The following is a 25,218-nucleotide window of genomic DNA, read 5'->3' as shown; positions in this document are numbered from 1 at the left end:
GCTGAATCTAAACCAACAGGGCAAACGATCTCTCATCTCTCTCTTTCCCTCTGCTGAATCTAAACCAACAGGGCAAACTATCTCTCATCTCGCTCTTCCCCTCTGCTGAATCTAAACCAACAGGGCAAACTCTCTCTCATCTCTCTTTCCCTCTGCTGAATCTAAACCAACAGGGTAAACTATCTCTCATCTCTCTCTTTCCCTCTGCTGAATCTAAACCAACAGGGCAAACTATCTCTCCTCTCTCTCCCTCTGCTGAATCTAAACCAACAGGGCAAACTATCTCTCATCTCTCTCTTTCCCTCTGCTGAATCTAAACCAACAGGGCAAACTATCTCTCCTCTCTCTCTTTCCCTCTGCTGAATCTAAACCAACAGGGCAAACTATCTCTCCTCTCTCTCTTTCCCTCTGCTGAATCTAAACCAACAGGGCAAACTATCTCTCCTCTCTCTCTTTCCCTCTGCTGAATCTAAACCATCAGGGCAAAATATCTCTCATCTCTCTCTTTCCCTCTGCTGAATCTAAACCAACAGGGCAAACTATCTCTCATCTCTCTCTTCCCCTCTGCTGAATCTAAACCAACAGGGCAAACTATCTCTCATCTCTCTCTTTCCCTCTGCTGAATCTAAACCAACAGGGCAAACTATCTCTCATCTCTCTCTTTCCCTCTGCTGAATCTAAACCAACAGGGCAAACTATCTCTCCTCTCTCTCCCTCTGCTGAATCTAAACCAACAGGGCAAACTATCTCTCATCTCTCTCTTTCCCTCTGCTGAATCTAAACCAACAGGGCAAACTATCTCTCCTCTCTCTCTTTCCCTCTGCTGAATCTAAACCATCAGGGCAAAATATCTCTCATCTCTCTCTTTCCCTCTGCTGAATCTAAACCAACAGGGCAAACTATCTCTCATCTCTCTCTTCCCCTCTGCTGAATCTAAACCAACAGGGCAAACTATCTCTCATCTCTCTCTTTCCCTCTGCTGAATCTAAACCAACAGGGCAAACTATCTCTCCTATCTCTCTTTCCCTCTGCTGAATCTAAACCAACAGGGCAAACTATCTCTCCTCTCTCTCTTCCCCTCTGCTGAATCTAAACCAACAGGGCAAACTATCTCTCATCTCTCTCTTCCCCTCTGCTGAATCTAAACCAACAGGGCAAACTATCTCTCATCTCTCTCTTTCCCTCTGCTGAATCTAAACCAACAGGGCAAACTATCTCTCATCTCTCTCTTCCCCTCTGCTGAATCTAAACCAACAGGGTAAACTATCTCTCATCTCTCTCTTTCCCCCTGCTGAATCTAAACCAACAGGGCAAACTATCTCTCATCTCTCTCTTTCCCTCTGCTGAATCTAAACCAACAGGGCAAACTATCTCTCCTCTCTCTCCCTCTGCTGAATCTAAACCAACAGGGCAAACTATCTCTCATCTCTCTCTTTCCCTCTGCTGAATCTAAACCAACAGGGCAAACTATCTCTCCTCTCTCTCTTTCCCTCTGCTGAATCTAAACCAACAGGGCAAACTATCTCTCCTCTCTCTCTTTCCCTCTGCTGAATCTAAACCAACAGGGCAAAATGTCTCTCATCTCTCTCTTTCCCTCTGCTGAATCTAAACCAACAGGGCAAAATGTCTCTCATCTCTCTCTTTCCCTCTGCTGAATCTAAACCAACAGGGCAAACTATCTCTCATCTCTCTCTTTCCCTCTGCTGAATCTAAACCAACATGGCAAACTATCTCTCCTCTCTCTCTTTCCCTCTGCTGAATCTAAACCAACAGGGCAAACTATCTCTCCTCTCTCTCTTTCCCTCTGCTGAATCTAAACCATCAGGGCAAAATGTCTCTCATCTCTCTCTTTCCCTCTGCTGAATCTAAACCAACAGGGCAAACTATCTCTCATCTCTCTCTTCCCCTCTGCTGAATCTAAACCAACAGGGCAAACTATCTCTCATCTCTCTCTTTCCCTCTGCTGAATCTAAACCAACAGGGCAAACTATCTCTCCTATCTCTCTTTCCCTCTGCTGAATCTAAACCAACAGGGCAAACTATCTCTCATCTCTCTCTTTCCCTCTGCTGAATCTAAACCAACAGGGCAAACTATCTCTCATCTCTCTCTTCCCCTCTGCTGAATCTAAACCAACAGGGTAAACTATCTCTCATCTCTCTCTTTCCCCCTGCTGAATCTAAACCAACAGGGCAAACTATCTCTCCTCTCTCTCCCTCTGCTGAATCTAAACCAACAGGGCAAACTATCTCTCCTCTCTCTCTTTCCCTCTGCTGAATCTAAACCAACAGGGCAAACTATCTCTCCTCTCTCTCTTTCCCTCTGCTGAATCTAAACCAACAGGGCAAAATGTCTCTCATCTCTCTCTTTCCCTCTGCTGAATCTAAACCAACAGGGCAAAATGTCTCTCATCTCTCTCTTTCCCTCTGCTGAATCTAAACCAACAGGGCAAACTATCTCTCATCTCTCTCTTTCCCTCTGCTGAATCTAAACCAACAGGGCAAACTATCTCTCATCTCTCTCTTCCCCTCTGCTGAATCTAAACCAACAGGGCAAACTATCTCTCATCTCTCTTTCCCTCTGCTGAATCTAAACCAACAGGGCAAACTCTCTCTCATCTCTCTTTCCCTCTGCTGAATCTAAACCAACAGGGCAAACTATCTCTCATCTCTCTCTTCCCCTCTACTGAATCTAAACCAACAGGGCAAACTATCTCTCATCTCTCTCTTTCCCTCTGCTGAATCTAAACCAACAGGGCAAACTATCTCTCATCTCTCTCTTTCCCTCTGCTGAATCTAAACCAACAGGGCAAACTATCTCTCATCTCTCTCTTCCCCTCTAGTGAATCTAAACCAACAGGGCAAACTATCTCTCCTATCTCTCTTTCCCTCTGCTGAATCTAAACCAACAGGGCAAACTATCTCTCATCTCTCTCTTCCCCTCTGCTGAATCTAAACCAACAGGGCAAACTATCTCTCCTCTCTCTCTTTCCCTCTGCTGAATCTAAACCAACAGGGCAAACTATCTCTCATCTCTCTCTTTCCCTCTGCTGAATCTAAACCAACAGGGCAAACTATCTCTCATCTCTCTCTTTCCCTCTGCTGAATCTAAACCAACAGGGCAAACTATCTCTCCTCTCTCTCCCTCTGCTGAATCTAAACCAACAGGGCAAACTATCTCTCATCTCTCTCTTTCCCTCTGCTGAATCTAAACCAACAGGGCAAACTATCTCTCATCTCTCTCTTTCCCTCTGCTGAATCTAAACCAACAGGGCAAACTATCTCTCCTCTCTCTCTTTCCCTCTGCTGAATCTAAACCAACAGGGCAAACTATCTCTCCTATCTCTCTTTCCCTCTGCTGAATCTGCTTCCTATCTTCCACTCATTGCTTTTCCCTCCCCTCTGTCTTCCTCTTGTGCTATTTTACTCACTATTCTACACTCCCCCCCCCTCTATCTCTCTTTGCCCCCCTCTCCCCCCCTCTATCTCTCTCTGCCCCCCTCTCCCCCCTCTATCTCTCTCTGCCCATAGGATATTATGCTCATCACTTGATTTATTCACAGCACAAAGTGGATGGCCAACGCAACACTCATTAACATTCATGCTTCGTATCTGGCCCATGCTGTCCAATGTAAACCAAGCAGCCATCTGCCCACCCCTTAATGATACAGTACATCTGCTAACATCATTACTGTATGTCAGAGCACAGCCCCGTGGCGCAACCCTCTCGTAAACAGGGTCACATGGGTCACCCCAAGTGCATCCTGGGTAGTCATGGATCAAGGGTGAGGGGTGACCCAGGTGTGAGTCTCGGAGGAGAAGTATGTGCCGCTCTTCCCAGATGTTTGGAAAACTGTCTGTGATGCAGGGACGTCTTGGACCAGCGTCTCAGAATGGCATTTCTCTCTGTGCTGATCGGAGTGTATTAGTTTGTTCCTTCTCCCAGTTCAAATGGAGGGAGCAGGCAGACTAGAAGAGTGTACTGGGACCGTTGTTTACTCACACCGTTTCCCTGTGACTGCTCATTCGCCCTTTAACATACACAGCTGCTATAGGGAGGGAACACTGGAGCAGCCTAGTTAGATGTGGCCTGTCCTTACAGAGGAGGAGGAGGAGGCAGGGGGTTAGCTGTACCTTAGCATCCAGAGCTTACAGAGGAGGAGGAGGAGGCAGGGGGTTAGCTGTACCTTAGCATCCAGAGCTTACAGAGGAGGATGAGGAGGTAGGGAGTTAGCTGTACCTTAGCATCCAGAGCTTACAGAGGAGGAGGAGGTAGGGAGTTAGCTGTACCTTAGCATCCAGAGCTTACAGAGGAGGAGGAGGAGGCAGGGGGTTAGCTGTACCTTAGCATCCAGAGCTTACAGAGGAGGATGAGGAGGTAGGGAGTTAGCTGTACCTTAGCATCCAGAGCTTACAGAGGAGGAGGAGGATGAGGCAGGGGGTTAGCTGTACCTTAGCATCCAGAGCTTACAGAGGAGGAGGAGGCAGGGGGTTAGCTGTACCTTAGCATCCAGAGCTTACAGAGGAGGATGAGGAGGCAGGGGGTTAGCTGTACCTTAACATCCAGAGCTTACAGAGGAGGATGAGGAGGCAGGGGGTTAACTGTACCTTAGCATCCAGAGCTTGCAGAGGAGGATGAGGAGGTAGGGAGTTAGCTGTACCTTAGCATCCAGAGCTTACAGAGGGGGAGGAGGCAGGGGGTTAGCTGTACCTTAGCATCCAGAGCTTACAGAGGAGGGGGAGGCAGGGGGTTAGCTGTACCTTAGCATCCAGAGCTTACAGAGGAGGAGGAGGAGGCAGGGGGTTAGCTGTACCTTAGCATCCAGAGCTTACAGAGGAGGGGGAGGCAGGGGGTTAGCTGTACCTTAGCATCCAGAGCTTACAGAGGAGGATGAGGAGGCAGGGGGTTAGCTGTACCTTAGCATCCAGAGTTTACAGAGGAGGAGTAGGCAGGGGGTTAGCTGTACATTAGCATCCAGAGCTTACAGAGGAGGATGAGGAGGCAGGGAGTTAGCTGTACCTTAGCATCCAGAGCTTACAGAGGAGGATGAGGAGGCAGGGAGTTAGCTGTACCTTAGCATCCAGAGCTTACAGAGGAGGAGGAGGCAGGGGGTTAGCTGTACCTTAGCATCCAGAGCTTACAGAGGAGGAGGAGGCAGGGGGTTAGCTGTACCTTAGCATCCAGAGCTTACAGAGGAGGATGAGGAGGCAGGGGGTTAGCTGTACCTTAGCATCCAGAGCTTACAGAGGAGGATGAGGAGGCAGGTGGTTAGCTGTACCTTAGCATCCAGAGCTTACAGAGGAGGAGGGGGAGGCAGGGGGTTAGCTGTACCTTAGCATCCAGAGCTTACAGAGGAGGAGGGGGAGGCAGGGGGTTAGCTGTACCTTAGCATCCAGAGCTTACAGAGGAGGAGGAGGAGGCAGGGGGTTAGCCGTACCTTAGCATCCAGAGCTTACAGAGGAGGAGGAGGAGGCAGGCGGTTAGCTGTACCTTAGCATCCAGAGCTTACAGAGGAGGAGGAGGAGGCAGGGGGTTAGCTGTACCTTAGCATCCAGAACTTATAGAGGAGGATGAGGAGGTAGGGGGTTAGCTGTACCTTAGCATCCAGAGCTTATAGAGGAGGATGAGGCAGGGGGTTAGCTGTACCTTAGCATCCAGAGCTTACAGAGGAGGATGAGGAGGCAGGGGGTTAGCTGTACCTTAGCATCCAGAGCTTACAGAGGAGGATGAGGAGGCAGGGGGTTAGCTGTACCTTAGCATCCAGAGCTTACAGAGGAGGATGAGGAGGCAGGGGGTTAGCTGTACCTTAGCATCCAGAGCTTACAGAGGAGGATGAGGAGGCAGGGGGTTAGCTGTACCTTAGCATCCAGAGCCTACAGAGGAGGAGGAGGATGAGGCAGGGGGTTAGCTGTACCTTAGCATCCAGAGCTTACAGAGGAGGAGGAGGAGGCAGGGGGTTAGCTGTACCTTAGCATCCAGAGCTTACAGAGGAGGAGGAGGAGGCAGGGGGTTAGCTGTACCTTAGCATCCAGAGCTTACAGAGGAGGAGGAGGCAGGGGGTTAGCTGTACCTTAGCATCCAGAGCTTACAGAGGAGGAGGAGGAGGCAGGGGGTTAGCTGTACCTTAGCATCCAGAGCTTACAGAGGAGGAGGGGGAGGCAGGGGGTTAGCTGTACCTTAGCATCCAGAGCTTACAGAGGATGAGGAGGGAGGGGGTTAGCTGTACCTTAGCATCCAGAGCTTACAGAGGAGGATGAGGAGGCAGGGGGTTAACTGTACCTTAGCATCCAGAGCTTACAGAGGAGGATGAGGAGGCAGGGGGTTAGCTGTACCTTAGCATCCAGAGCTTACAGAGGAGGAGGAGGCAGGGGGTTAGCTGTACCTTAGCATCCAGAGCTTACAGAGGAGGATGAGGAGGCAGGGAGTTAGCTGTACCTTAGCATCCAGAGCTTACAGAGGAGGATGAGGAGGCAGGGAGTTAGCTGTACCTTAGCATCCAGAGCTTACAGAGGAGGAGGAGGCAGGGGGTTAGCTGTACCTTAGCATCCAGAGCTTACAGAGGAGGAGGAGGCAGGGGGTTAGCTGTACCTTAGCATCCAGAGCTTACAGAGGAGGATGAGGAGGCAGGGGGTTAGCTGTACCTTAGCATCCAGAGCTTACAGAGGAGGATGAGGAGGCAGGGGGTTAGCTGTACCTTAGCATCCAGAGCTTACAGAGGAGGAGGGGGAGGCAGGGGGTTAGCTGTACCTTAGCATCCAGAGCTTACAGAGGAGGAGGGGGAGGCAGGGGGTTAGCTGTACCTTAGCATCCAGAGCTTACAGAGGAGGAGGAGGAGGCAGGGGGTTAGCCGTACCTTAGCATCCAGAGCTTACAGAGGAGGAGGAGGAGGCAGGCGGTTAGCTGTACCTTAGCATCCAGAGCTTACAGAGGAGGAGGAGGAGGCAGGGGGTTAGCTGTACCTTAGCATCCAGAACTTATAGAGGAGGATGAGGAGGCAGGGGGTTAGCTGTACCTTAGCATCCAGAGCTTACAGAGGAGGATGAGGCAGGGGGTTAGCTGTACCTTAGCATCCAGAGCTTACAGAGGAGGATGAGGAGGCAGGGGGTTAGCTGTACCTTAGCATCCAGAGCTTACAGAGGAGGATGAGGAGGCAGGGGGTTAGCTGTACCTTAGCATCCAGAGCTTACAGAGGAGGATGAGGAGGCAGGGGGTTAGCTGTACCTTAGCATCCAGAGCTTACAGAGGAGGATGAGGAGGCAGGGGGTTAGCTGTACCTTAGCATCCAGAGCTTACAGAGGAGGATGAGGAGGCAGGGGGTTAGCTGTACCTTAGCATCCAGAGCTTACAGAGGAGGAGGAGGAGGCAGGGGGTTAGCTGTACCTTAGCATCCAGAGCTTACAGAGGAGGAGGAGGAGGCAGGGGGTTAGCTGTACCTTAGCATCCAGAGCTTACAGAGGAGGAGGAGGCAGGGGGTTAGCTGTACCTTAGCATCCAGAGCTTACAGAGGAGGAGGAGGAGGCAGGGGGTTAGCTGTACCTTAGCATCCAGAGCTTACAGAGGAGGAGGGGGAGGCAGGGGGTTAGCTGTACCTTAGCATCCAGAGCTTACAGAGGAGGGTGAGGAGGCAGGGGGCTAGCTGTACCTTAGCATCCAGAGCTTACAGAGGAGGATGAGGAGGCAGGGGGTTAGCTGTACCTTAGCATCCAGAGCTTACAGAGGAGGAGGAGGAGGCAGGGGGTTAGCTGTACCTTAGCATCCAGAGCTTACAGAGGAGGATGAGGAGGCAGGGGGTTAGCTGTACCTTAGCATCCAGAGCTTACAGAGGAGGATGAGAAGGCAGGGGGTTAGCTGTACCTTAGCATCCAGAGCTTACAGAGGAGGAGGAGGAGGCAGGGGGTTAGCTGTACCTTAGCATCCAGAGCTTACAGAGGATGAGGAGGGAGGGGGTTAGCTGTACCTTAGCATCCAGAGCTTACAGAGGAGGATGAGGAGGCAGGGGGTTAACTGTACCTTAGCATCCAGAGCTTACAGAGGAGGATGAGGAGGCAGGGGGTTAGCTGTACCTTAGCATCCAGAGCTTACAGAGGAGGAGGAGGAGGCAGGGGGTTAGCTGTACCTTAGCATCCAGAGCTTACAGAGGAGGAGGAGGAGAAAGGGGGTTAGCTGTACCTTAGCATCCAGAGCTTACAGAGGAGGAGGAGGAGGCAGGGGGTTAGCTGTACCTTAGCATCCAGAGCTTACAGAGGAGGAGGAGGAGGCAGGGGGTTAGCTGTACCTTAGCATCCAGAGCTTACAGAGGAGGAGGCAGGGGGTTAGCTGTACCTTAGCATCCAGAGCTTACAGAGGAGGATGAGGAGGCAGGGGGTTAGCTGTACCTTAGCATCCAGAGCTTACAGAGGAGGAGGAGGAGGCAGGGGGTTAGCTGTACCTTAGCATCCAGAGCTTACAGAGGAGGAGGAGGCAGGGGGTTAGCTGTACCTTAGCATCCAGAGCTTACAGAGGAGGAGGAGGAGGCAGGGGGTTAGCTGTACCTTAGCATCCAGAGCTTACAGAGGAGGAGGAGGCAGGGGGTTAGCTGTACCTTAGCATCCAGAGCTTACAGAGGAGGATGAGGAGGTAGGGAGTTAGCTGTACCTTAGCATCCAGAGCTTACAGAGGGGGAGGAGGCAGGGGGTTAGCTGTACCTTAGCATCCAGAGCTTACAGAGGAGGGGGAGGCAGGGGGTTAGCTGTACCTTAGCATCCAGAGCTTACAGAGGAGGAGGAGGAGGCAGGGGGTTAGCTGTACCTTAGCATCCAGAGCTTACAGAGGAGGGGGAGGCAGGGGGTTAGCTGTACCTTAGCATCCATAGCTTACAGAGGAGGATGAGGAGGCAGGGGGTTAACTGTACCTTAGCATCCAGAGTTTACAGAGGAGGAGTAGGCAGGGGGTTAGCTGTACATTAGCATCCAGAGCTTACAGAGGAGGATGAGGAGGCAGGGAGTTCGCTGTACATTAGCATCCAGAGCTTACAGAGGAGGATGAGGAGGCAGGGGGTTAGCTGTACCTTAGCATCCAGAGCTTACAGAGGAGGAGGAGGCAGGGGGTTAGCTGTACCTTAGCATCCAGAGCTTACAGAGGAGGATGAGGAGGCAGGGAGTTAGCTGTACCTTAGCATCCAGAGCTTACAGAGGAGGAGGAGGCAGGGGGTTAGCTGTACCTTAGCATCCAGAGCTTACAGAGGAGGAGGAGGCAGGGGGTTAGCTGTACCTTAGCATCCAGAGCTTACAGAGGAGGATGAGGAGGCAGGGGGTTAGCTGTACCTTAGCATCCAGAGCTTACAGAGGAGGATGAGGAGGCAGGGGGTTAGCTGTACCTTAGCATCCAGAGCTTACAGAGGAGGAGGGGGAGGCAGGGGGTTAGCTGTACCTTAGCATCTAGAGCTTACAGAGGAGGAGGGGGAGGCAGGGGGTTAGCTGTACCTTAGCATCCAGAGCTTACAGAGGAGGAGGAGGAGGCAGGGGGTTAGCTGTACCTTAGCATCCAGAGCTTACAGAGGAGGAGGAGGAGGCAGGGGGTTAGCTGTACCTTAGCATCCAGAGCTTACAGAGGAGGAGGAGGAGGCAGGGGGTTAGCTGTACCTTAGCATCCAGAACTTATAGAGGAGGATGAGGAGGCAGGGGGTTAGCTGTACCTTAGCATCCAGAGCTTACAGAGGAGGATGAGGCAGGGGGTTAGCTGTACCTTAGCATCCAGAGCTTACAGAGGAGGATGAGGAGGCAGGGGGTTAGCTGTACCTTAGCATCCAGAGCTTACAGAGGAGGATGAGGAGGCAGGGGGTTAGCTGTACCTTAGCATCCAGAGCTTACAGAGGAGGATGAGGAGGCAGGGGGTTAGCTGTACCTTAGCATCCAGAGCTTACAGAGGAGGAGGAGGAGGCAGGGGGTTAGCTGTACCTTAGCATCCAGAGCTTACAGAGGAGGATGAGGAGGCAGGGGGTTAGCTGTACCTTAGCATCCAGAGCTTACAGAGGAGGAGGAGGAGGCAGGGGGTTAGCTATACCTTAGCATCCAGAGCTTACAGAGGAGGAGGAGGAGGCAGGGGGTTAGCTGTACCTTAGCATCCAGAGCTTACAGAGGAGGAGGAGGCAGGGGGTTAGCTGTACCTTAGCATCCAGAGCTTACAGAGGAGGAGGAGGAGGCAGGGGGTTAGCTGTACCTTAGCATCCAGAGCTTACAGAGGAGGAGGGGGAGGCAGGGGGTTAGCTGTACCTTAGCATCCAGAGCTTACAGAGGAGGGTGAGGAGGCAGGGGGCTAGCTGTACCTTAGCATCCAGAGCTTACAGAGGAGGATGAGGAGGCAGGGGGTTAGCTGTACCTTAGCATCCAGAGCTTACAGAGGAGGAGGAGGCAGGGGGTTAGCTGTACCTTAGCATCCAGAGCTTACAGAGGAGGAGGAGGAGGCAGGGGGTTAGCTGTACCTTAGCATCCAGAGCTTACAGAGGAGGATGAGGAGGCAGGGGGTTAGCTGTACCTTAGCATCCAGAGCTTACAGAGGAGGATGAGGAGGCAGGGGGTTAGCTGTACCTTAGCATCCAGAGCTTACAGAGGAGGAGGAGGAGGCAGGGGGTTAGCTGTACCTTAGCATCCAGAGCTTACAGAGGATGAGGAGGGAGGGGGTTAGCTGTACCTTAGCATCCAGAGCTTACAGAGGAGGATGAGGAGGCAGGGGGTTAGCTGTACCTTAGCATCCAGAGCTTACAGAGGAGGATGAGGAGGCAGGGGGTTAGCTGTACCTTAGCATCCAGAGCTTACAGAGGAGGAGGAGGAGGCAGGGGGTTAGCTGTACCTTAGCATCCAGAGCTTACAGAGGAGGATGAGGAGGCAGGGGGTTAGCTGTACCTTAGCATCCAGAGCTTACAGAGGAGGAGGAGGCAGGGGGTTAGCTGTACCTTAGCATCCAGAGCTTACAGAGGAGGATGAGGAGGCAGGGGGTTAGCTGTACCTTAGCATCCAGAGCTTACAGAGGAGGAGGAGGCTAGCTGTACCTTAGACTCAATCATTTTTTTTAAATGCATCGTTGTAGAGGGCAACAGTCACGAACATGGCCGAGCAACAGTCACAAACATCCAATTACTCAAACGGCTGTGGAACGTCACTCGTCCATGTTAAGTCCTTCCAGTACCTTAGTCCTTCTTCTGAAGAGACCCATGCTACTCACTGCTATAAATACCCAGACAGAAGTGTGTCATGCAGGCTATATGAAACCCACAGGGGTGTCTAGGGAGTAGTATGAAGTTGGCACGTAGACTCTGATCTCAGGTCAGTTTTGCATTTGAACCCCAATAAAGGTAAAGGTTAGGATTAGGGGGGTTTACCTGATTCTAGATCTGTTTCTGGGGACACTTGAAGTGGATCATGAGGATGTGTTAGGAGGGCATCGAGGAGGCACTAGGGCACTTACGTTCAGCAATGACCAGCGGTGGGTAGAACAGGAAGTAGCCGACCATCTCGGCGGTCAGCTGACCCAGGAGGTTAGAGGCGGCGGTGCCGTTGAGAGGGGCGGTCCCGTTCCTCACCATGTAGACCAGAGACACAGCAGGAGAACCCACTGACTGAGACACACTCAGCATCTAGAGGACAGGGAGATGGAGAGAGGGAGAGAGAAAGAGAGAGAGAAAGAGAGAGAGGAGAGAGAGGGGGGAGGGGGGGCATAGAGACAAAGTTGCACAACATAATTTCAATTTAGATCAATCTACTTTAATGTGTAATAAATTACAGAGGAGGTATCAAATGTATTGGCATAATTAGCATAACAAAAATATGCTTAAATCCATAAAGATATTAAAATGGCTGTCAAGAGTGAAACTGGCAAGCCATTCGCCACTGTGAAAGTGTTTATAACGTCAACTACACAAAAACTAAAAACTAAACCTTGACATACATACATAATATAGTGGACATGTTAACACGGCAGCTAGGAAGCTCATTAAAACAACACAAACACTGTCTCCCGAAACACATCAGTTCAGATCAGAGAACAGCTTCTATTTACAATGGCACATGAACAATGCACTTAGGAAATGATAATTATGCTCCAATTATACACAGCTTGCGTTTTGCTTTGCTAGTGCCAAACCTCTTCAACTGCAGAGCTGTGACTGGGAAAATGGTAGGAGCAAAATGCTTTGAGATTTAATCCATACAAACTGTGCCACACATCATCAAAATGACCAATCGGATGACCCATATTTAGACTCTTTGGATTTGTTTGTACTGAAGTTTAATGTCATAAGATCTAAAATAAGCCACAACACAAGTCTGGTATGAACATCAACTGTTCGTTCAATTTGAAATAGTTAGACGTAAAATGTCCAAACTGTCCCTCCCTGATCTGTTTTCACCTGTCCTTCTGCTTGTCTCCACCCCCCTCCAGGTGTCACCCATCTTCCCCATCTTCCCCTGGGTATTTATACCTGTGTTTTCTGACTGTATGTTGCCAGTTCGAACACACTATCCAGGAATCGAACCCACTATCCTGGAGTTGCAAGCACCATGCTCTACCAACTGAGCTACAGAGGACCACGGACACATGAAGTCACCCCCTCCAGAGGTCACAGGGTTACTGAGTGAGGAGGAGGCCATTGTACTATAATATCTGTACCTGGACAGAGAGTCTGGTGTGGACGTCCAGCACTTTGGCCTGGGCCTCAGAGAACACGTTCTCCAGCCTCTGTTCCATCATCTGCGAGAACCGACAGGAACGCGGGTCATCTCCTGGACCTACGAAGCGCAGAACTGGAACACACAGAGAACACCCATTGAGATCATAGAACATGGAGAACATCAGGGCAGAGTAACTGTAGTTCAATACTCAACCCCATCAAAATGAGCTTGTATATGGACACAGAGCAGACTAATGTCCTGCAGCCTCCTTAATAACATGTCTGGTATATGGACACAGAGCAGACTAATGTCCTGCAGCCTCCTTAATATCATGTCTTGTATATGGACACAGAGCAGACTAATGTCCTGCAGCCTCCTTAATAACATGTCTTGTATATGGACACAGAGCAGACTAATGTCCTGCAGCCTCCTTAATAACATGTCTTGTATATGGACACAGAGCATACTAATGTCCTGCAGCCTCCTTAATAACATGTCTTGTATATGGACACAGAGCATACTAATGTCCTGCAGCCTCCTTAATAACATGTCTTGTATATGGACACAGAGCAGACTAATGTCCTGCAGCCTCCTTAATAACATGTCTTGTATATGGACACAGAGCAGACTAATGTCCTGCAGCCTCCTTAATAACATGTCTTGTATATGGACACAGAGCAGACTAATGTCCTGCAGCCTCCTTAATATCATGTCTTGTATATGGACACAGAGCAGACTAATGTCCTGCAGCCTCCTTAATAACATGTCTTGTATATGGACACAGAGCAGACTAATGTCCTGCAGCCTCCTTAATAACATGTCTTGTATATGGACACAGAGCAGACTAATGTCCTGCAGCCTCCTTAATAACATGTCTGGTATATGGACACAGAGCAGACTAATGTCCTGCAGCCTCCTTAATAACATGTCTTGTATATGGACACAGAGCAGACTAATGTCCTGCAGCCTCCTTAATAACATGTCTTGTATATGGACACAGAGCAGACTAATGTCCTGCAGCCTCCTTAATAACATGTCTTGTATATGAACACAGTGCAGACTAATGTCCTGCAGCCTCCTTAATAACATGTCTTGTATATGGACACAGAGCAGACTAATGTCCTGCAGCCTCCTTAATAACATGTCTGGTATATGGACACAGAGCAGACTAATGTCCTGCAGCCTCCTTAATAACATGTCTGGTATATGAACACAGAGCAGACTAATGTCCTGCAGCCTCCTTAATAACATGTCTTGTATATGGACACAGAGCAGACTAATGTCCTGCAGCCTCCTTAATAACATGTCTGGTATATGAACACAGAGCAGACTAATGTCCTGCAGCCTCCTTAATAACATGTCTTGTATATGAACACAGTGCAGACTAATGTCCTGCAGCCTCCTTAATAACATGTCTTGTATATGAACACAGAGCAGACTAATGTCCTGCAGCCTCCTTAATAACATGTCTTGTATATGGACACAGAGCAGACTAATGTCCTGCAGCCTCCTTAATAACATGTCTTGTATATGGACACAGAGCAGACTAATGTCCTGCAGCCTCCTTAATAACATGTCTGGTATATGGACACAGAGTATACTAATGTCCTGCAGCCTCCTTAATAACATGTCTTGTATATGGACACAGAGCAGACTAATGTCCTGCAGCCTCCTTAATACATGTCTTGTATATGGACACAGAGCAGACTAATGTCCTGCAGCCTCCTTAATAACATGTCTTGTATATGGACACAGAGCAGACTAATGTCCTGCAGCCTCCTTAATAACATGTCTTGTATATGGACACAGAGCAGACTAATGTCCTGCAGCCTCCTTAATAACATGTCTTGTATATGGACACAGAGCATACTAATGTCCTGCAGCCTCCTTAATATCATGTCTTGTATATGAACACAGAGCAGACTAATGTCCTGCAGCCTCCTTAATAACATGTCTTGTATATGAACACAGTGCAGACTAATGTCCTGCAGCCTCCTTAATAACATGTCTTGTATATGGACACAGAGCAGAATAATGTCCTGCAGCCTCCTTAATAACGTGTCTTGTATAAGTGAAAACCATCAGACCTGTTTTGAGCTGGAGGCTGATAGCTGGGCTGGGTTTCCATGGTGCGGCTGTGTTGGGCAGTGCCGTTACCATGGGGACAAACTGTCGCACGTCACCCATCAGCCTATCCCGGCCGTAGGAGTGAAGCGCCTCGACCACCACAGAGGGCGGGTACACCATGTCTGCTCCAATCACGTGGTAGCCCACTGTCACGTTGGGAGAGCCAAACACAGTCTCCACCTGGGAGAGAGAAACAGGGATCTGTTATAGGATCAATAAGCATGATCGATCATCTCATCAACTGGCTGGTTGTAGAGTTGTAGGAGTGGATGTTTTGACTGCTTGTGAAACAGAAGGATGAAGAGAGAGGGAGAACAAGAGAGTCTAATAGAAAGAGAGAACATGTGAACGGGAGACGGAATGAGAAAAGGAAGCGAAAAGAGAGTGTGAGAGCTGTACATTACACAGAGGACAGAGAGTTGTAAATTACACAGAGGACAGAGAGTTGTACATTACACAGAGGACAGAGAGTTGTAAATTACACAGAGGAGAGAGAGCTGTACATTACACAGAGGACAGAGAGTTGTATATTACACAGAGGACAGAGAGCTGTACATTACACAGAGGACAGAGAGTTGTAAATTACACAGAGGACAGAGAGTTGTAAATTACACAGAGGACAGAGAGTTGTACATTACACAGAGGACAGAGAGTTGTACACTACACAGAGGACAGAGAGTTGTAAATTACACAGAGGACAGAGAGTTGTAAATTACACAGAGGACAGAGAGTTGTAAATTACACAGAGGACAGAGAGTTGTACATTACACAGAGGACAGAGAGTTGTATATTACACAGAGGACAGAGAGTTGTAAATTACACAGAGGACAGAGAGTTGTACATTACACAGAGGACAGAGAGTTGTACATTACACAGAGGTCAGAGAGTTGTAAATTACACAGAGGACAGAGAGTTGTAAATTACACAGAGGACAGAGAGTTGTACATTACACAGAGGACAGAGTTGTACATTACACAGAGGACAGAGAGTTGTACATTACACAGAGGACAGAGAGTTGTAAATTACACAGAGGACAGAGAGTTGTAAATTACACAGAGGACAGAGAGTTGTACATTACACAGAGGTCAGAGAGTTGTAAATTACACAGAGGAGAGAGAGTTGTACATTACACAGAGGACAGAGAGCTGTGTGTGGGAGGTGTGTCTGTTTCTGTGACAGAGAGAGAGAGAGCGAGAGAGAGAGAGATAGGTAGAGAGAGAGAGAGAGAGAGAGAGAGAGAGAGGTAGAGAGAGGTAGAGAGAGAGTTTGTGTGAGAGAAGTGAAACAGATCAAATCCCTCATCCTTTGATGACAGACAGGCCCCTTGGTTACTACACTGAGAGCCCATACAGTCTTGATATTACCATGAGTCGACAGTATTCCCCTCACAATCAAGCCTTGTTATGAACGGACCCATTCACCATCACTACACCAGCCCAGACGTTATTCAAAGACTGGGTTTCAGCAAAAGTGGCTGAGTGGTAACGCACCCTCCTAAGTCTATCTGGCCGATGTGAAAGACCATCAATGGGTTATCTTGAAGGACTTCAGGCTTCAGTCAGTTCAGCATTCCACTCTTTTCACCTCAATGAAAATATTTCATTTAATAGCCAAAAGCTTTCACTTTGTTACAATAGCTTTCCTCCGGTCTTGCCAAATGAAAGTCATTTAGTCTGCTGCTCCTCATCGTTCTTTCCGGCCTTCCGCCTCTATATCGTTCCTAGTAACCATCTCTGCTCTGTAATTAAAAACAAAACATTTTCCCCTGGGACTGACTACTGGATGACTGTAAAAGAAACATTTACTCATATTTAGACTAGTGACAACCCAGCTAGCACATTTGGTTCCTTGGAAGTTGTGGAAACATACATTTTAAGGTTGTAGGGAGGTTCTCGGAACATCTTACTATGGTTCACTGAAAGTTTTCCTGGGAGGTGTTATCAACGTTCTGAGAACAGAAATTATAGTTTATTTGAAGGTAATTAAATAATGCTCTGAGGACATGTTTCAATAAGACTGTTTAGAACTATAAGCATATATAGGAGACATGGAAATGCATTTGCTCAGGCATTAATCATGCAAGCACATGTATTTTTATGGCACCGCATCAGTGAGATTTGAACCTATGATCTTCTGTTCTCTAAGTATGGAATTAGCCCACTGCACCACCCTAGAATGGAGCTATGACGCTATGTTCTTTACTCATACAAAGTAGTTCATTTCAGTCTATTTAAACAGACCCCATTTCAAAGGAAACAAGCACTCATTAAGATCAGGTGTGGCCAATTAGTGGGCACAGCCAACACACTTAACAAGATAGAGGATAGAATGAGAACAGAATGTATATGTTTTAAAATAACATTCTTTAAACGTTAATGTTTTCTTTTCGTTTTTTATGGAACGTTTTCTTAATGTTGTGAGAACATGACTTTAAATAGAACCATGAGGAAACCTGCAGAAAATGTTATGCCGAAGTACTGAAATTCCCCCAGAAGAACAATGTTTCTTAATGTTCTCTGCACATTCTGAGAACATTACTTGAAATAGAACCATGAGGAAACGTTATGCTGAAGTACTGAAATTCCCACCTCAGAAACATAATGGTTCTATTTCTATGCAAAATAACCACAGGACAACCACGCTCTCACCAAGCTTTAAGAAACATATGGTTCTCAGAACGTTATGTGCTAGCTGGAAAGTGCTACGGCGCAAGAGAGAGACAGAAGTAGAGAAAGAGAGAGAAAAAGAGATATAGAGAGAGTGAGAAAGAACAGAGGAGAGAGAGAGAGAGAGAGAGCCTGGACTTCCTGACAGGCCAACCCCAGTTGGTGAGGGTAGGCAAAATCACCTCCGCCACACTGACCCTCAACACGGGGGTCCCACAGGGGTGTGTGCTTAGTCCCCTCCTGTACTCCCTGTTCACCCACGACTGCGTGGCCAAGCACGACTCCAACACAATCATCAAGTTTGCTCACGACACCGACGGTAGTAGGCCTGATCACCGGCTCAGACCAAGGAGCTGATGGTGGACTACAGGAAACAGGGGTGTGAGGACGCCCCCATCCACATCGACGGGGCTGCAGTAAAGTGGGTCTAAAGTTCCTCGGTGTCCAAATCACTAAGGACCTAAATGGTTCACTCACTGCCAGGTTACTGACCCCCTCCCTGTAGGCACAGCCGTGAAGAAAGCAGCACAGCACCTCTTCCCCCTCAGGAAAAACAAAAGGTTTGGCATGGGCCCTCAAATCCTAAAAAAGTTCTACAACTGCACCAACTGTTCTGCCTGCAGCTATGGAACCCTGACCTGTTCACCGGACGTGCTACCTGTCCCAGACCTGCTGTTTTCAACTCTCTAGAGACAGCAGGAGCGGTAGAGATACTATGAATGATCGGCTATGAAAAGCCAACTGACATTTACTCCTGAGGTGCTGACCTGTTGCACTCTCTACAACCACTTATTATTATCATCTATGAACATTTGAACATCTTGGCTATGTTCTGTTATAATTTCCTCCCGGCACAGCCAGAAGAGGACTGGCCACCCCTCATAGCCTGGTTCCTCTCTAGGTTTCTTCCTAGGTTCTGGCCTTTCTAGGGAGTTTTTCCTAGCCTAACCTCTACAGTCGTGGCCAAAAGTTTTGAGAATGACACAAATATTAATTTTCACAAAGTTTGCTGCTTCAGTGTCTGAAATACAGGGCTGAAATACAGTGGAAATGTTTTTGGGGGATTCAGTTCATTTGTATGGCAAAGAGGGACTTTGCAATTAATTGCAATTCATCTGATCACTCATAACATTCTGGAGTATATGCAAATTGCCATCATACAAACTGATGCAGCAGACTTTGTGAAAATGAATATTTATGTAATTCTCAAAACTTTTGGCAACGACTGTATAAAAGGCGGTGTGAAAAGAAGGCCCGGAAAATCGGTAGACTCCAGCCACCCAAGCCACAGACTGTTCTCTCCGCACAGCAAGCGGTACCGGTGCATCAAGTCTGACACCGAGAGGCTCCTGAACAGCTCCTATCCCCAAGCCATAAGGCTGTTAAATAGCTAACAGAGTGGCTACACGGACTATCTGAGTTGACCCTTGGACTTGACTTGTATTTTTTCCCTGTCTCTATGCACAATCACAGGACTGATACTAGAAAACACACATACAATCATCATTACGCTGCTGCTACTCTGTCATAAACTCAGCAAAAAAAGAAACGTCCTCACTGTCAACTGCATTTATTTTCAGAAAACTTAACGTGTAAATATTTGTATGATCATAACAAGAGTCAACAACTGAGACATAAACTGAACAAGTTCCACAGACATGTGACTAACAGAAATGAAATAATGTGTCCCTGAACAAAAGTAACAGTCAGTCTCTGGTGTGGCCACCAGCTGCATTGAGTACTGCATTGCATCTCCTCCTCATGGACTGCACCAGATTTGCCAGTTCTTGCTGTAAGATGTTACCCTACTCTTCCACCAAGGCACCTGGCAAGTTCCCAGACATTTCTGGGGGGAATGGCCGTAGCCCTCACCCTCCGATCTAACAGGTCGCCGACGTGCTCAATGGGATTGAGATCCGGGCTCTTCGCTGGCCATGGCAGAACACTGACATTGCAGTCTTGCAGGAAATCACGCACAGAACGAGCAGTATGGCTGGGGGCATTGTAATGCTGGAGGGTCATGTCAGGATGAGCCTGCAGGAAGGGTACCACATGAGAGAGGAGGATGTCTTCCCTATAACACACAGCATTGAGATTGCCTGCAATGACAACAAGCTCAGTCCGATGATGCTGTGACACACTGCCCCAGACCATGACGGACCCTCCACCTCCAAATCGATCCCGCTCCAGAGTACAGGCCTTGGTGTAACGCTCATTCCTTCAACGATAAACGCGAATTCGACCATCACCCTTGGTGAGACAAAACTGCGACTCGTCAGTTAAGAGCACTTTTTGCCAGTCCTGTCTGGTCCAGCAACGATGGGTTTGTGCCCATAGGCGACATTGTTGCCGGTGATGTCTGGTGAGGACCTGCCTTTCAACAGGACTACAAGCCCTCAGTCAGCCTCTCTCAGCCTCTCTGAGCACTGATGGAGGGATTGTGCGTTCCTGGTGTAACTCGGGCAGTTGTTGTTGCCATCCTGTTCCTGTCCCGCAGGTGTGATGTTCGGATGTACCGATCCTGTGCAGGTGTTGTTACACGTGGTCTGCCACTGCGAGGACGATCAGCTGTCCGTCCTGTCTCCCTATAGCGCTGTCTTAGGCGTCTCACAGTACGGACCTTGCAATTTATTGCCCTGGCCACATCTGCAGTCCTCATGCCTCCATGCCTCCTTGTTCACGCAGATGAGCAGGGACCCTGGGCATCTTTCTTTTGGTGTTTTTCAGAGTCAGTAGAAAGGCCTATTTAGTGTCCTAAGTTTTCATAACAGTGACATTAGTTGCCTACCATCTGTAAGCTGTTAGTGTCTTAACGACCGTTCCATAGGTGCATGTTCATTGATTGTTTATGGTTCATTGAACAAGCATGGGAAACAGTGTTTAAACCCATTACAATGAAGATCTGTGAAGTTATTTGGATTTTTACGAATTATCTTTGAAAGACAGGGTGCTGAAAAAGGGACGTTTCTTTTTTTTGCTGAGTTTATATGCTAATGCCTAGTCCCCTTACCCCTGTACATTATCAACAGTGTCTGAGATAGTATTCACATCCATATACTTTTTACACATTTTGTTGTGTTACAGCCTGAATTTAAAATGGATTAAATGTAGAATTTGTGTCATTGGGCTGCACGCAATACCCCATAATGTCAAAGTGGAATTGTGTTTTTTAGAAATTGTTACAAATAATAAAAAATAAAAAGCTGAAATGTCTTGTCAGTATTCAACTCATTTGTTATGGCAAGCCTAAATAAGTTCAGCAGTAAAAATGTGCTTATCAAGTCACATAATAAGTCACTCTGTGTGCAATAATAGTGTTTTAACACGATTTTGAATGACAACCTCATCTCTGTATCCCACACATAATTATCTGTAAGGTCCCTCAGTTGAACAGTGAATTTCAAACACAGATTCAACCACAAAGACCAGAGATGTTTTCCAATGCCTTGCAAAGAAGGGCCCCTATTGGTAGATTGGTAAAAAAAAAAGAGAAAAGAAGCAGACATTGAATATCCCTTTTAGCTTGGTGAAGTTATTAATTACACTTCGGATGGTGTATTAACACACCCAGTTACTACAAATATACAGGCGTCCTTCCTAACTCAGTTGCCGGAGAGGAAGGAAACCGCTCAGGGATTTCACCATGAGGCCAATGGGGACTTTAAAACAGTTACAGAGTTTAATGGCTGTGATCGGAGAAACTGAGTATGGATCAACAACGTTGTAGTTATTCCACAATACTAACCTAAATAACAGAGTGAAAAGAAGGAAACCTGTACAGAATACAAATATTCCATAAGATGCATCCTGTTTGTAACAAGGCACTAAAGTAATACTGAAATTTTTTTTTGCAAAGAAATTAACTTCATGTCCTGAATACAAAGCGTTATGTTTGGGGCAAATCCAACAAAACACATCACTGAGTATCACTCTTCATATTTTTAAGCATAGTGGTGGCTGCATCATGTTATGGGTATGCTTGTCAAGGGCAAGGACTAGGGAGTTTTTTAGGACAAAAATAAACGTAATAGAGCTAAGCACAGACAAGATCCTAGAGTAAAACCTGGTTCAATCTGCTTTCCAACAGACACTAGGAGACAAATTCACCTTTCAGCAGGACAATAACCTAAAACGCAAGGACAAAAATACACTGGAGTTGCTTACCAAGACGACATTGAATGCTCCTGAGTGGCCTAGTTACAGTTTTGACTTAAATCGGCATGGAAATCTATGGCAAGACACGAAAATGGCTGTCCAGCAATGATCAACAACCAACTTGACAGAGCATGAAGAATTAAAAAAAGGGCTAATATTGTACAATACAGGTGTGCAAAAGCTCTTAGAGACTCACCCAGAAAGACTCACAGCTGTAATCACTGGTAAAGGTGATTCTAACATGTATTGACTCAGGGGTGTGAAAACCTTTGTAAATGATATATTCCTGTATTTCATTTTCAATACATTTGCAAAAATGTCTAAAAACATGTTTTTACTTTGTCATTATGCGGTATTGTGTGTAGATGGGTGAATTTGTTCAATCTATTTTTAATTCAGGCTGTAACAAAACTAAATGTGGAATAAGTCAAGGGGTATGAATACTTTCTGAAGGCACTGTAGCTCTATCACTCCAGTATCCCTGTCACCTTACCCCTATACATATCTACCTCTATCACTCCAGTATCCCTGTCACCTTACCCCTATACATATCTACCTCTATCACTCCAGTATCCCTGTCACCTTACCCCTATACATATCTACCTATATCACCCCAGTATCCCTGTCACCTTACCCCTATACATATCTACCTCTATCACTCCAGTATCCCTGTCACCTTACCCCTATACATATCTACCTCTATCACTCCAGTATCCCTGTCACCTTACCCCTATACATATCTACCTATATCACTCCAGTATCCCTGTCACCTTACCCCTATACATATCTACCTCTATCACTCCAGTATCCCTGTCACCTTACCCCTATACATATCTACCTCTATCACTCCAGTATCCCTGTCACCTTACCCCTATACATATCTACCTATATCACTCCAGTATCCCTGTCACCTTACCCCTATACATATCTACCTATATCACTCCAGTATCCCTGTCACCTTACCCCTATACATATCTACCTATATCACTCCAGTATCCCTGTCACCTTACCCCTATACATATCTACCTATATCACTCCAGTATCCCTGTCACCTTACCCCTATACATATCTACCTATATCACTCCAGTATCCCTGTCACCTTACCCCTATACATATCTACCTATATCACTCCAGTATCCCTGTCACCTTACCCCTATACATATCTACCTCTATCACTCCAGTATCCCTGTCACCTTACCCCTATACATATCTACCTCTATCACTCCAGTATCCCTGTCACCTTACCCCTATACATATCTACCTATATCACTCCAGTATCCCTGTCACCTTACCCCTATACATATCTACCTATATCACTCCAGTATCCCTGTCACCTTACCCCTATACATATCTACCTATATCACTCCAGTATCCCTGTCACCTTACCCCTATACATATCTACCTATATCACTCCAGTATCCCTGTCACCTTACCCCTATACATATCTACCTATATCACTCCAGTATCCCTGTCACCTTACCCCTATACATATCTACCTATATCACTCCAGTATCCCTGTCACCTTACCCCTATACATATCTACCTATATCACTCCAGTATCCCTGTCACCTTACCCCTATACATATCTACCTATATCACTCCAGTATCCCTGTCACCTTACCCCTATACATATCTACCTATATCACTCCAGTATCCCTGTCACCTTACCCCTATACATATCTACCTATATCACTCCAGTATCCCTGTCACCTTACCCCTATACATATCTACCTATATCACTCCAGTATCCCTGTCACCTTACCCCTATACATATCTACCTCCATCACTCCAGTATCCCTGTCACCTTACCCCTATACATATCTACCTCTATCACTCCAGTATCCCTGTCACCTTACCCCTATACATATCTACCTCTATCACTCCAGTATCCCTGTCACCTTACCCCTATACATATCTACCTATATCACCCCAGTATCCCTGTCACCTTACCCCTATACATATCTACCTATATCACTCCAGTATCCCTGTCACCTTACCCCTATACATATCTACCTCTATCACTCCAGTATCCCTGTCACCTTACCCCTATACATATCTACCTATATCACCCCAGTATCCCTGTCACCTTACCCCTATACATATCTACCTATATCACTCCAGTATCCCTGTCACCTTACCCCTATACATATCTACCTATATCACCCCAGTATCCCTGTCACCTTACCCCTATACATATCTACCTATATCACTCCAGTATCCCTGTCACCTTACCCCTATACATATCTACCTATATCACCCCAGTATCCCTGTCACCTTACCCCTATACATATCTACCTATATCACTCCAGTATCCCTGTCACCTTACCCCTATACATATCTACCTATATCACCCCAGTATCCCTGTCACCTTACCCCTATACATATCTACCTATATCACTCCAGTATCCCTGTCACCTTACCCCTATACATATCTACCTATATCACTCCAGTATCCCTGTCACCTTACCCCTATACATATCTACCTATATCACTCCAGTATCCCTGTCACCTTACCCCTATACATATCTACCTATATCACTCCAGTATCCCTGTCACCTTACCCCTATACATATCTACCTATATCACTCCAGTATCCCTGTCACCTTACCCCTATACATATCTACCTATATCACCCCAGTATCCCTGTCACCTTACCCCTATACATATCTACCTATATCACTCCAGTATCCCTGTCACCTTACCCCTATACATATCTACCTCTATCACTCCAGTATCCCTGTCACCTTACCCCTATACATATCTACCTATATCACCCCAGTATCCCTGTCACCTTACCCCTATACATATCTACCTATATCACTCCAGTATCCCTGCACATTGTAAATATGGTATGGAACTGACCCTGTATATAGTCACCTTACCCCTATACATATCTACCTCTATCACTCCAGTATTCCTGCACATTGTAAATATGGTATGGAACTGACCCTGTATATAGTCACCTTACCCCTATACATATCTACCTCTATCACCCCAGTATCCCTGCACATTGTAAATATGCTACTGGAACTGACCCTGTTTATAGCGTCGTACTTTCTCCTGTTCTTCTTATTTCTTATTTGTATTTATTGTCTGTGTTTGTTCTAGCTTATGTTAGTTTTAGTGCTACAGTACAGGTTGGGTTTGGAAGAAAGGCATTTCACTACACTTGTGCAAGTGACATTAAACTTGAAACTTGAGAGAGACAGAGAGAGAGAGACAGAGAGAGAGAGAGAGAGAGAGAGAGAGAGAGGGAGAGAGAGAGACAGAGAAAGAGAGAGAGTGACAGAGAAAGAGAAAGAGAGAGAGAGAGAGCCAAAGGAAGCCAAAGGAACTGAGTAACATTAAGAAATGCTATAGATGGAAGGAATGCAGTTTGGAAATCTACCAAAAAACAATTAGACAACAGCAAATTCAATCCCTTTTAGACAACTTCCTGGGTAAAACGTTCCACTGCAATAGTGAAGGTGTAAACTTGGCAGTAGAAAATCTTAACAGTATATTTGACCTCTCAGCTTCCCTATCAAACCTAAAAATCTCAAATAGAAAACCGAAGAAAATGAACAACAATGACAAATGGTTTGATGACGAATGCAAAAATCTAAGAAATAAATTGAGAAACCTGTCC

The 25,218-nt window shown here is 47.0% G+C and overlaps 1 protein-coding gene across 3 annotated transcripts in view; it reads right to left on the bottom strand.

The window, feature by feature from the left end:
- kiaa1549lb (KIAA1549-like b) overlaps nt 1-25,218 on the bottom strand; it is a 159,116-nt gene that overhangs the window by 60,851 nt on the left and 73,047 nt on the right. For all 3 annotated transcript variants that reach the window (XM_071399932.1, XM_071399933.1, XM_071399934.1), the window contains exons 5-7: nt 14,730-14,949; nt 12,641-12,774; nt 11,441-11,609 (exon numbers count right to left, since the gene is read on the bottom strand). In XM_071399932.1, coding sequence (XP_071256033.1) covers nt 11,441-11,609; nt 12,641-12,774; nt 14,730-14,949 — 523 coding nt within the window. The remainder of the gene's footprint in view (nt 1-11,440; nt 11,610-12,640; nt 12,775-14,729; nt 14,950-25,218) is intronic.

The sequence above is a fragment of the Salvelinus alpinus genome, chromosome 5 (assembly GCF_045679555.1).
Source record: "Salvelinus alpinus chromosome 5, SLU_Salpinus.1, whole genome shotgun sequence".
Classification (NCBI taxonomy): Eukaryota; Metazoa; Chordata; class Actinopteri; order Salmoniformes; family Salmonidae; genus Salvelinus; species Salvelinus alpinus.
Note: the sequence above shows the minus strand (reverse complement) of the source record. Positions and strands in the feature narration are given on the sequence as shown.